We start from the raw sequence: 12,414 nt of genomic DNA, 5'->3' as shown, positions 1-12,414 counted from the left end.
ATTTTTTTTTATCGGTTTCATTCGGTTTGGATTGGACCGATTTTCAGTCGGTCCCAACATACTTTAGTCCAAAACCAATCAAATAAGGATCAGTTTGGTTCGATTCAGGTTTTATCGATCGGTTTCGATTGATTTTATCGGTTTGGGCTAGGTTTCGACATCCCTACTAAGGGGTTTCTAGTTGCTGGATGCTCACTGTAGCATTGCAACGGTTGCAGAAGATGTGAAAGCCTAAAATTGTAGAGTTGTACCAAAAAAAACAAAAAAAAATGACTGAATTCATGGTAAGGGGGCATTATTGACTTCGTCTTATAGGAGGTTGGACATTTTTTTTTTATTAGTACCTACATTTACTATATAGACAGGGGCGGAGGTAATAGCCAGGAGGCATGAACTTAAGACCTCGTGATGAGCATGGACTTAGCTCACCATAGCTTCGCCAAACCACACTAGGCAGCTGTCATTTGGGGTCGAACATTGATAACCCTAAGATGGTAGTTAAATCTTCGGTCATCGGATATAGGAAAACTTTCCAAACAAACAGAACCAAAAAAAAAAAAAAGTCTTTTTGGTACAACCTTTCTATTAAATTGTATCTAATATTTGTAGCATCATAGAGATTGAAGAATTTAACAACCTTCATCATCAAGAGGGCTAGCCTTCGGACAAATTGTATTCTATGTACTTGTTGGATTAGCCTCTCCAACGCCCCAGCCGGCCATTGGCCCGGTTGGGAGGACCTAGGGGTGCTTGCCCGGGTCTCCTAGTCGTCCGATACACATTTGGACATCGGGTATGTTGGAGAGGTGTTGGATCCTTGGAAAGGCACTCGTAAACAAATTCAAAGCCAACTAAAGCCACCTAATCTACCTCTTCTCTATACATGCACACGGGGTGAGACAGGGAGTTCTCTTAAGTCAGCTGAAGCCTAACCTGGCTTTGAGGTCAGGCTATCTTAGCCCAGCCCAGCCTAGCATTGATTGATCCCTCATCAAACCTAGTTGATTTTGATTTTGCCAAGGTTTGGCTCCTACCCCATGTCGAAAATGTTCGCTCACGTTCCATTGACGTGTGTCTGCACCCATGAATAGCATTCTCTTGCCCTTTTTAATTGGTGCCCAATATGACCTGAATCATGATTTCAAGTATTGGTCTGGGATCAACCGTATCAAATTGGTATCCGTTGAGACCAATCCCTGATCCTGACCGATCCAGATCGATTATCCGGATAGTTTCAGGGATAAGTTAGTAAAAAAATTAATACTTTTTATTAAAATTAAGGGAAAAATCAACCGTTACCCACTGATCCGATCGGCCAGATCTGATCGGCTCGGTCGGCATACCGTACCCTAAATCCTTGGACCTGAGACAATCACCGATACCAATACCTATACCCATAACCTATGCCGATTCAGATATCTTGAACCCCAGTAGTAATGGGTGCGTTCACTGACACGGGTATCCTGCCCGGTTCCATTGGGTTGGGATGGGGGTAGTTAACCCGACTGGAGTCCGTTTAAAGGCCGAACCCCAAGAAAACACAGTAAACCAATCCCCAGAGGTGTTTTGTCTTTTGGCTCGAGATTTTTTTTATGGGAACCATCGTTACAGTCACTCTACCTCACATAGGAAGAAGAAGCTTCTCAAAGCAAGGTAGCTCATCTCCTTCTCTTCACTGGGCACACCGAAGTCTCTCAATTCCGCTCTTCAGAAACCCTTATTACGGGACGAAACGAAGTAATTCTTTAATGGCGACGTCTCTGCAGGTTTCTGCGTCTTCTTCATTATCAGCAACTGATGGTCAGTATTTCTGAAATCTGAATGCTCAAATTGTCATGTAATGTTGTGCATTATAGTTTTAGTTCGTGTAAAATCGGTGAAACCAAGTAACTGGTTGATTCAGGCATCGTAAATGAAGGATTGGAGGATTCATCTGCAGGTTTGGTGGGGGAGAAGGACTTACTCATCGTTGGCCCCGGTGTTCTTGGGCGACTTATTGCAGAACAATGGCAGAAGGTATTCCTACTCCGATTTCGGAAGATAACTTCAAAAGGTGAAGTAGTTCTCTGCCCGGCAGAGCTCCTGTGTTTATCTCTTTCCTTCCACACATAGGCTACGCTCCCGGACAGAGTTCTTTTTCCCTTTCAATAAAATATCCCATTCATGTTCGACCGGTGCAGGTGGAGGGGCAACATGATCAGGCTGTGATCTCTTGCATTTTTTATTTTTTTAATCTGGTTGCATGTGCGATAATTGGATATTGAAGGGTGTTGTATTTTAAATGTTTTTACAACAACAACCACAACTCAGATGTATCCCAACTAAATGAGTTTGGCTATATGGATCTTTACCTTCCAATCATCTTTATTCGAGGTCATACTTGATACAAGGCCTAAACCATGCATGTCTTTCCCCACCAATTATCCACCAAAACTATATCATCGGAAAAAAAGCATACACTGAAAACCTGATCTTGGATATCTTTAGTTAAATCATCTATAATTTAGAGCAAACAAATAAGGACTTCAAGTTGATCCTTGATGTAATCCAATTGTAATTGGAAATTCACTATCTTGATCCCCCCTAGTTCTTACACTAGTCACCACACCATTAAATATATCTTTAACTATGTCCACATATTTTACTTGAAACACTTCTCTTCTCTAGTATCTGCCAAATTAACTCTATGGGGACTTATCTAAATCTTTCCATGAGTTTCCTAAGTAAATAAATAGCTTTTATCGTGGATCTTCCTGGAAAAAAACTAAATTGGTTCTCCATAATAGTAGTTTCTTGTTTCAGGCAAGTTCCAATAACCCTCTCCTAAATTTCATAGTATGACATTAGTTTTATGCCTCTATAGTTATTGTAGCTCTGAATATCACATTCTTTTGTGTAAATTAGAACCATAGTGTTTCTCGTCCATTCATCTGACATTTTCCTTATGTTCACAATCTTATTAAACAACTTGATTAGCCAAGATAATCCATAGATTCCTAAGCTCTTCCACACTTCTATGGGGACCCTATCTAGACTTGGTGCCTTTCCTACTTTCATCATCCTTAAAGCTTCTTTTATTTTAGGTTCCCTAATTTTTTGTATATATGTACGACATGTGGTGTCTTGATGGGTAATGCAGCCTTCAAAGACACTATTACTCGATATTTTTCTATATTAGAACCACATTACGCACTCCCGGTAGTACACACATTCTTACACTCTCTCTCATCCTTAACACACTCACAATCTCCTCTCTGACCAAGTGGGCTGTATATGAATCATGAGGCACTCCCTCCCGTGTGCCCATTGGGTTGGTGTGGAGATGCCAATATACATGAGCAGCGTGTAGATCCCTCTCCCTTTGAAATATTATCTAACAACTGATTAATTCCTCTCTCTCTTTCTCTCTCTCTCTCTCTCCCAATCGTTGATGTGGGTAATCGCAATTTCACACAAGGGAGTAATACCCCCTATATCCAGTTATGAAGTAAGATTTAAAACCCAACATTTTACTTGGACTTGGTTTTGGTTATATATCGATTTTTCTCCTCCAATCTGAATTTTTGAATCCCATGAAGCTTATGTTATTGTTTGGACAGGAACACCCAGGATGCTACATTTTTGGACAGACGATGACAAAAGATCACCATGACGAATTGATTAAAATTGGGATCAATCCAATCTTGAGGGAGGTGAAACCGACTCATGGGTTCCCTTATGTTATTTTCTGTGCTCCCCCATCCCGGACTGCAGATTATGCTGGTGATATAAGGTATGGACAGGATTTGTACATATCATGGTCTAATTCCTTTACTGATGTTTACATGTCTATACTGATTATTTTTTAGTACACTTCTGCTACGAATTTGTCCCACACCTAGTTACAAGCATATCTCCACCATTCAGGGATACATTCAATTGCGTAATAGATGTGACAAAATTGTTGTATGCATCTCTCTTAATGTTATTTGAACCAAGGCTGCCTATTTCTTTTTCAACTGGTTGGTGAATTTTCTGAAACAAAGAAGCAAGAACCTCCGCCTCCCTCTTTCCTGGAGTTCAGGTCAAAGTTATGTAACTTGGGGCAGTGGCAGGAGCAAAAGACATTATAAAAAAGAAGAAATAGTATCCTCCACGATATTAAGGCTCCCTAGCAAAACTATATAACTGAATTTCAAATTATTGGTCAGTAGTGATTATAAGAAGGATCTATTACCTGGCTCTTAAAGGGTCTCACTTTCTCAAGATTTTCACTTTGCGCTATGCACTTCTCAGAGGTTTCAAGTTTTTCTATCACATCTGTAAGAGTACGGTGGTACTCTCATCGCTCTTATTTTAAGGAGATGTGGGCCGGGGTACCCTAGCCTCCATTATCTACTTGATTTGCTAGCTTTCACTAAACAAACTTTTGAAACCTGAAACCTGAAACCTGAAACAATAGTTCTAGTGTAAACTTAGGTTAGAAAGCTTAAGTTGATCCTTATTGCTACTATTTGGTTACTCGGTACGATAGAGTGGAAGATACCCCTGATTTCGGATTCAAACTTTGCAACCCTCAGCCTAATATTTTTGTGTCTTTAACTTGATATGATAATATTCTAACTCGTAAAAACCTTGTTTCTTAGAAGACAATTCTAGGGATTCTTACACTCCATAGTTGTTTGCTGTTGTGATTGGCTCCATGACACTAGGGGTAATGCATTCTGAAAAATCCAGATTATGGATCTCAGATGCAAGCAGGCCCAATAATCAAATCTGTGATCAGATCTTAGATAACAGAGGCAATTGTGTTGTTAAGAAAAAAAAATCAGATCGATGGAAAGGGAGGAAAGAGAGATGGTATCGATATTCTTGGGGAAGAAGAAGAGAACATAAAAAGAAGAAAAAAAAGGCGTACCCACTCCACGAGGCTCCCACTACTGCGGGGTCTGGGGAGGGTCATAATGTATACAACCTTACTCCTGCTTGGTGGAGAGGCTGTTTCCCGACTCAAACTTGTGACCACTAGGTCGTAATGGAGCAACCTTACCGTTGTGCTGAGGTACACCCTCAAGAAGAGGAGAAGACATCGGGTATGGGATACCAATCCTGTATGCACTGCTCAACAACACAAGAACTCATAAAATAAACTCATTTTTTTTTTTTTTTTTTTTTTTACTCAAATCATATCTAATTGATGAGGGTGTATTACATATATAATGACCTTCTAAAATTCCTAATTTGACTCATAAAAGGACTCCTAGTCACACTCAACAAAGTAAATAAGCTCAAAACAAAACTCTATATGGCTATTAAGTTTTCCAATCTAACTCAACACTTAACTACTAAGCCTGTGTACTAACTTTATGCCTACTTAATGGGCTTATAACTTAGGTCTATCACATCAATAAACCCAAAAATTGGAAGCCTAAGGTCCACAGAACCTAACCATGGGCCAAAACAAAGTCTTTCCAGGCCTGATTGACCCAATTGGATAATCTTAACTGCATCAAGGAAGAGTGCTGCACCCTATTGTTTAATTCCACCCTCCCTGCCAAATGCATTTAAGGTAAAACTATGTGGTTTGGAACAGCCAGATCCTGGTTTGATGCCTACTTTCAGTAAATATTTTTCCCCTGGGTCAATTTGTCCTTAATGCATGTCCTTTGGCATTTGATAGTGGAATTATGTGCAGGATGGCTTCATCAAACTGGAATGGTGAAGGCTCTTTCCTGTTTACATCAAGCTCTGCTCGATATGATCGCAATGATAATGGACCATGTGATGAGGTATTTGATTTCATATTACATTCTTTTACTGGATACTGAAAAATTGCTTTTTTTTTAATTCTTAATGAGGTTGTTTCTCGTTATGATCAAATATTCAAAGCATATGAATGGCAAGCAATTAATTTTTATTTTGTCATACGTGATACATTGGAAATAGCTAAGTAACAGATCAATATGTTGTGATCATTAATTTTATGATTTTGGAAAATGTAAACCATCAGAGTTAGTTAGGAAAATATTTTCTCTCACATGCAGGCACAGGTCTGTTCATCATTTATTTTGATGCAAATATCTGCTTTTGGGAGTGTTTACAATGGCCATGTTTTTTCCTGGGTGGGGGAATCTGGGAGGTTTTAGCCAGCCATTGTGTGTTGTTGGGTTTCTGGGAAAGTGTAAAAGAAAGTAAGATGGAGAGGTTGATGTCTCTGTGGTCAGTGTATGATGACAAAACAAAAGTAATTTTATTACATGTAGAGGTGCTTAAAATCTCACAACGGGATGTTTATTCCAACAAATTATAGATTATTCTATAATGTTCTGTATAATGTCTCATAAATCATTATACATTAGAATCTGTCGTATTTTCAAATCTTACAATGAATCAATGAACCCCGGAAAAAAGTGATTGTTATTTATTTATGTAGTGAGCGACCTTTAGAATTTTTATGTAAAGTTCTTTGTTATATTGCTTATTATATCCTGATAGTTACAAGGTAGTTCTAATGAATATTTTTGGGTGTGTCTATTCAGGATTCACCAGTGGTGCCTATTGGGCGAAGCCCACGGTCAGATATCCTTTTAAAAGCAGAGAAAGTAGTGCTGGAGATTGGCGGTTGCGTTCTTAGATTGGCAGGGCTTTATATATCCTTAATTGGTGGTTCAATCTGAAAATTTAGCTCTCATATATATATATATATATTTGTCATAAAAAAGTGCAGGGATGGACCAATACAACATCAACCTTATAGTGTTGCCTTAACCATATATACAAGTCAGATAGAGGTCCACATGTTTATTGGTTGCGGAAAGGGACTGTTGAAACTCGTCCAGATCATGTCATCAATCTTATTCACTATGAGGTCTTGCTCTTTCCTTTTGTTCATTTGCTGTTCTTTCCCTTGAATTAGGTTATCTTACTGTCTTCTTCTTCTTCTTCTTCTTCTTCTTCTTTTTTCTAATGTGGGCTCTGTCTGATTAGAAATAAAGCGTAGGGAAGGAAATTAAATTAAATTAAAACAAAATAAAATATAAATTTCTTTAATCATTGCTAACAATGTGTACTAACTCAAGAACGTGCTAAATTTTGTGATCAAATTTTACTCCACGTTTCAACTAAATTACTTAATAGGAAAATATGATAGGGCTAAGGAATCTATTTGAAAAGCGTAATTTCCATATTTGATAATATTTTTGGTGCAGAGCAGGTATGAGAAATCTAATACTATCCAAGGATTGAGAGAATTTGGGTTTGGGAAGGTCTACTAACACAAAATTCATAAAATAAATTCAGAAATCAGGTCTAACGGCAGCAATAAATGATGAAAATTCCAAATACAATGGCAGAAAATTCATTTAGAGGATTCATGGAAATGTAATAAAGAATACATGATATGTCAGTTACTTCCTTTGTTGTCCTGCGAGTTGGATTGCTGTGATCAAGTGCTTAGTCCTACCAAACTCCAAAAAATATGTCCTCAGTGCCTCCTTGCTGTTAATTGAAGAATCCCCCTAGTGTTTGGGGAAGTAATTTAAGCCAAAAGTAGGAAAAACTGGAACTGGTGTGAAAATTGATATAAATCAAGTTTAAGCTAGTGGAGGAAAGTTGAATTTCCTGAAGCTTTAAGTCAAAAGATGGTGAAATAGGTCTGGGAATCCACATCAACCCACGAACCAGTCCTATTCTAGCCCAAGGAGAAAGGTGTAGAAAAGAGAGGGGGGGGGGTGGGTTGACTTCACACCAACTTGGATTTACTCAAGGTTGACAAGGAATCACTCATGCTGCAAAGAATGGGAGAAAATCTCACAAGCTTCAACATATTTTCCTTGCCTTCCATCCCAAAACGCATAATCTTTTAAAACCCAATATAAAAGAAGGAGAAATGAATACTCCCTACCAATCACTTCTCCAGCAATAACTTCTCAATAATTACTCCACTTAACATAACAACATTAGGATTCCTGATCCTCTCCTGGACATTGGAGAATAACTACTCTCCTGCAACGTTTGTTAGTTGACACGTAGCATACATGTGACCAGCAACCTCTTCCGTTAAACCCTTTTTTTTTTTCCCGCTTTAAGCCATAACTAAGTGGGACCCACTCATTGTTTCTCTTCTTCCTCATCTCTTTGTCTTCTTCATCTTCTCCTTCTATGAACCTGCTCGCTTCCCCTGTTCCCGCCCCTTCCGTTCCCTGAAACCCCTGATGCAGGTGCACAATTATGGACCAATCCAAACCCATCTTGGTATCCAAACAAAGTTGAGCCGGATCCCCATTTGAGTCTTTGTCTAGTAGGATTTTAGGAAGTTCTATTTATTTTGGAATGTTATGTAATCTTTTATTTTAAGTAGACCTTGGACTTAGAGTAGGAGTAGAGTCAGTTTACTTGTTTCTGAATTTGAGATTATTCCTTGGTAGAGTAGGTTCTATTTGGTTTCTATTTTGAGATGATTTTATCTCCTATAAATATGTAACCGATGGACAAGAGTTTTGGACAGATTGAAAGCTGAATTGAGATTGGTTTTTGGTAAAGAGTCTGCGCTAGTGTGTGCTTGTGCGAGCTTCCTCTCCCCCCCCCCCTTTGTGTGATTCCTCTCTCTCTCCCTTGTAGCTCTGAGACAACTCAGGTTTCTTTCCCTTTCCCTACCGGCCCTCCACCAACCCCCACCAACCCCACCCCCGCCCAGCCCTATGTTCCTCCCACAACCCCGTCCCACCCTCCCTTGCAAACCCATCCCATGTGCTAGCCACCCCACTGCCCTTTCCTCCCTCCCCTGTAGTCACCTTTTCCCTTCCCTGCAATACCACTCCCATTCAGCCCTGCAACCCCGCCTTCATTCTCTGCTGGAAGGATCACGAGCACATTTTTTTCACAAATAGAGCAAAATGGGGTGAAAACAAATTAAGCAACATTACTTCAGGCATGATAATATCACATACATTTTCACCTATAAAAGCAGAAGTATCAAAAAGGAATTCAACTCGAGTAGCTAAAACTTCTACAGTTTCACAACCTCATAACCAATAACAGATCTGAATTTCAAGCATTCACAAGTCTCATACAAAAGTGGGCCAGAGAAGAGAAAAGTTTGCCATAAACTTAAAACGAGGAACTCAAATTAGCTTCACCCAACCCAATTTTCAGTAATGAAAACCATATGATGGAGGGCCGGTAGGGGTAGGGGTAGGGAAGAATTCCCTGAGATGAGTCTTCAGAGTTGCAGGGGAGGGGAAAAATCGCACTAAGAAGGGGGGAAAGAATCACGCACACAGCCCTCAGGCTCTCAACACTCAAAACTTAATTCATCATTCTATATTTTAATTAAACGATTACATGCATTTAAATAGTAAAAGAAACCCAACATTAAAAGGAAACGTACTCTAATTTGGAAACTCAAATTACTTGGAAACTAAATCCTAGTAGCTATCACCTACTTAAGTTACCGAAATAAAAGATTGCAGGAGAATAAAAATAAAATCCTAAAAGATCCTACTGGTCAAAGACTCAATATGAGTCCGGTTCATCGTTCACTGGATATCCAAATGGGTATGGGCTGCTCCATGGGTGCATATCTACATCACCATATAAAGATGATACTAAAAATAAAAATAAAAAATTCGGGTGACAAGGAGGTAGTTGAGTACGAAATACATTTCGAGAAATCTCCTCGGCTGCAACTGCAGCGGATTTCTGAAGATCTGAAAAAATAGAGAACATTCCCCAAGCTCCTTTGGCTGGTGCTGGTTCTAGTTCTAATTCTTTCTTTCTTGGTGACTTTGTGGTTTCTCCATTAGACTTCCTTCCTTAAAAATAAAGTAAGGCATGACCATATTGGAGCTGATTTGGGAGTTGCCCCAATTCAGGATAAAGCCCGATAAAGTCGTTTGAACTTGCATGGCCATGTTCAACAGAGGCTTTGGGATGCACCAATAAGGAGGAATGATCTGATTCAGATTGAAGGAACTAAAAGAACTAGGTGCATGCCTAAAATGACCATAGGAGAAGTAGTGTGAAAAGACATACATAGTTTAGGTCTTGTCCCAGGTATGACCTTAACAAAACTGATTGGAGGGCAAAGATCCATGTAGACAACCCCATTTAGGTGTGATTTTCTGAGTTGTTTGTGTTTCTTTCCTTTTACTATTACTATTCTTTTTGTCTTTGCACGGATCCATGTAGCTGACCCATTTAGTTGGGATAATGCTGAGTTATTGTTGTTGTGGAGAATATCCTCCATGCAAATCTCCTCCAAGTTTTCTAAAACAAACAATACATAACAAAATAGAAATTAGCTACTTAATCCTGTGTAAGACTCAAATTCCTAATATTTGGATTTATAGGGTCAGCCCATGACAATAGTAAAGCCAAAAATACTAAGCCCATGGCCCAGATAATCGATTGGGCACTCAAATTAACCCTAACTTAAACCATAGGTTCAATTGAACCCAATTAATTAAACCAAACGCAAAATAACTGGCCCATCTTCTCTTCTTGGTGGAATTCTGCATCAGAATTACTAAACCAAGTTAATCCTGTTCAGCAAGCTGTGCCGGTTGATGTTGTCACTACAGTTACTTATGATCACAGCTTTTCTCTACTGTCCCCCCCCCCCTCCCTTTCTGTATTTCTGTTCTCTAGCTTCTTTATAGTGATGATTGTTAGCAGCCTATTACATTGTCCATGCTTTAGGGCACATTAGGTGTCTGGAAGAAAGCTATTACAGAAACATCTTTCAAATCCTGGCAAACATTCGGGTGATATTTATGCATTTACAGCACTATTTTGCTTCCATATTCTGTGGTTCCTGGAATCGACCTTGTTGCGAGAAAATTTGGATGTCATATTGGATGTTAGAGAATCTGAAATCTGTTATTTTTTTGTTATGTCTTCTCCATTGCACATCAGGATGCAGCATCTCTCTCAGTTGCAATATTGAAAAAGAAGCTTCGGGGTCGTATCTTCTTGGGTTGTGACAACCATCCTTTATCAAGGTCTTGTTTCTATGCTTTTGTTTTGACTTTTACTGCTTTGTTCACAACAATATCCCTTGTTTATTATAAAACTGAAAAATATATTAGCAACCTAGAACTTTTATCTTGTATGTTCTGTTATCTGAGGTGGCATTTCTTCTACTATTTACAGGCAAGAAGTAATGGATCTGGTAATGAGGAGTGGGAAATTTAGCCAAAAGTTTGAATGCTTTACAGGTCAGCTCCATATTGACATCAACATTTAATCAATTAATTTATGGAAAATTTTCAGTTTGACAGACTGAAAGTCCTCTGAGTATACTATTTCTTCGTTGTATTCAGGGACTGATGATCCTTTAGGAAAGAGATTAAATAACTCAAAAACTCGTGCAGAAATTGGATGGGAACCAAAATACCAAAGCTTTGCTCAGTTCCTTGGGCTACCAGAATAGGTGAAGGCTTCTCTATTATGTTTTCTGAAGCCACTGCAAAGCCAAGAATTCATATGTGCATAACATTTTTCTTTTGTTTATAGTATTATACTACTCTTCAAAAGATTCTGGTCAAGAAATATTGGCAGTTCCTTTAAGCGATTATATTGAATCTATGTTTACCAGAAGCAAAAATGTATTGAAGCTAATGCCCTTATGCTTTTCACTTGCATCATCTTTCTGATGGCTTCATGAACCACACCAAATGATGTCATGGTTTTCAATGATTAAAGGGTCATCATGATATCATGGTCACTTGTTTATGAAATATTTTCTTGAGATTACCAGCTATCTGTTTCTCATGCTGTCATGTATTTGCATTTTGCATCCACTGTTTCAAAAATCAGAATTGGATCGGTCGATTTGGATTGAAATCGGTACTAAAGGATTCGGTCCCCTATTCCGATTTTCATGACCCTGGAACCGGTTGACCTCTTGGTTTTTAGTATTGATATTCAACAGAAAAATTGACTACAATATATGCTAGTGGTTCTCATTTGTGTGGTGGGTAGGGATGTAAATGGATAGTTAAAAATCTGTACTCCATTCATGTTTGTATCTTGTAAGGGAATCAGTATTCTAAAACTGGTTTCTGAAAATTATCCTGGTCCATTTGAAAGCTAATCGGATGAGGGTACGGATATTTCAATTTTATACCAGACATTATCCGATCTGTATAGATCGGATTATAAAAATATGATTAAATAATAGTTTTATAAATTATATTTTATAAAATATACCTTTTATCTATCCACGTGGTATATTATAAATATAAATAATGAGATAAATAAATTAATTAATAAGGATTCATGACATCTATTTATTTTCCGATATGGCACTTGAACATCAACTCTAGTGGGGTAAAGAGGATTTAGCCTTTTACTTTCTCGTCTTCTTGAATTTCTCCGTGGCTCAATGCACACAGTGAGATCACAACATTGCTCTTTCTAGACCGACTATTCCAC

General features: G+C 38.5%; 1 protein-coding gene across 2 annotated transcripts; it reads left to right on the top strand.

Moving 5' to 3' along the window:
- Positions 1-1,532: 1,532 nt before the first annotated feature.
- Positions 1,533-11,615, top strand: LOC122057170. Of its 2 annotated transcripts, none has more exons than XM_042619183.1 (9): positions 1,533-1,800; positions 1,940-2,016; positions 3,600-3,772; positions 5,675-5,768; positions 6,519-6,629; positions 6,758-6,847; positions 10,894-10,979; positions 11,131-11,195; positions 11,301-11,615. In XM_042619183.1, the coding sequence occupies exons 1-9, from the start codon at positions 1,593-1,595 to the stop codon at positions 11,408-11,410; spliced, it is 1,014 nt and encodes a 337-aa protein (XP_042475117.1). In that variant the 5' UTR covers positions 1,533-1,592; the 3' UTR covers positions 11,411-11,615. The 2 variants fall into 2 exon arrangements, with proteins under 2 accessions (XP_042475117.1, XP_042475116.1); XM_042619182.1 differs by having other exon boundaries at positions 1,904-2,016.
- The last annotated feature ends 799 nt before the right edge of the window (positions 11,616-12,414 follow it).

This window comes from Macadamia integrifolia, chromosome 12 (assembly GCF_013358625.1).
Source record: "Macadamia integrifolia cultivar HAES 741 chromosome 12, SCU_Mint_v3, whole genome shotgun sequence".
Taxonomy (NCBI): Eukaryota; Viridiplantae; Streptophyta; class Magnoliopsida; order Proteales; family Proteaceae; genus Macadamia; species Macadamia integrifolia.
The sequence above is the reverse complement of the archived record's forward strand: the minus strand, read 5'-3'. Positions and strand labels throughout refer to the sequence as shown.

Coding starts and splice junctions, on each gene's coding strand:
- LOC122057170 (XM_042619182.1), top strand. CDS start 1,593: ATGGGAACCATCGTTACAGTCACTCTACCTCACATAGGAAGAAGAAGC. Junction 3,773..5,674: donor GATTATGCTGGTGATATAAG/GTATGGACAGGA, acceptor AATTATGTGCAG/GATGGCTTCATCAAACTGGA. Junction 5,769..6,518: donor ATAATGGACCATGTGATGAG/GTATTTGATTTC, acceptor GTGTCTATTCAG/GATTCACCAGTGGTGCCTAT.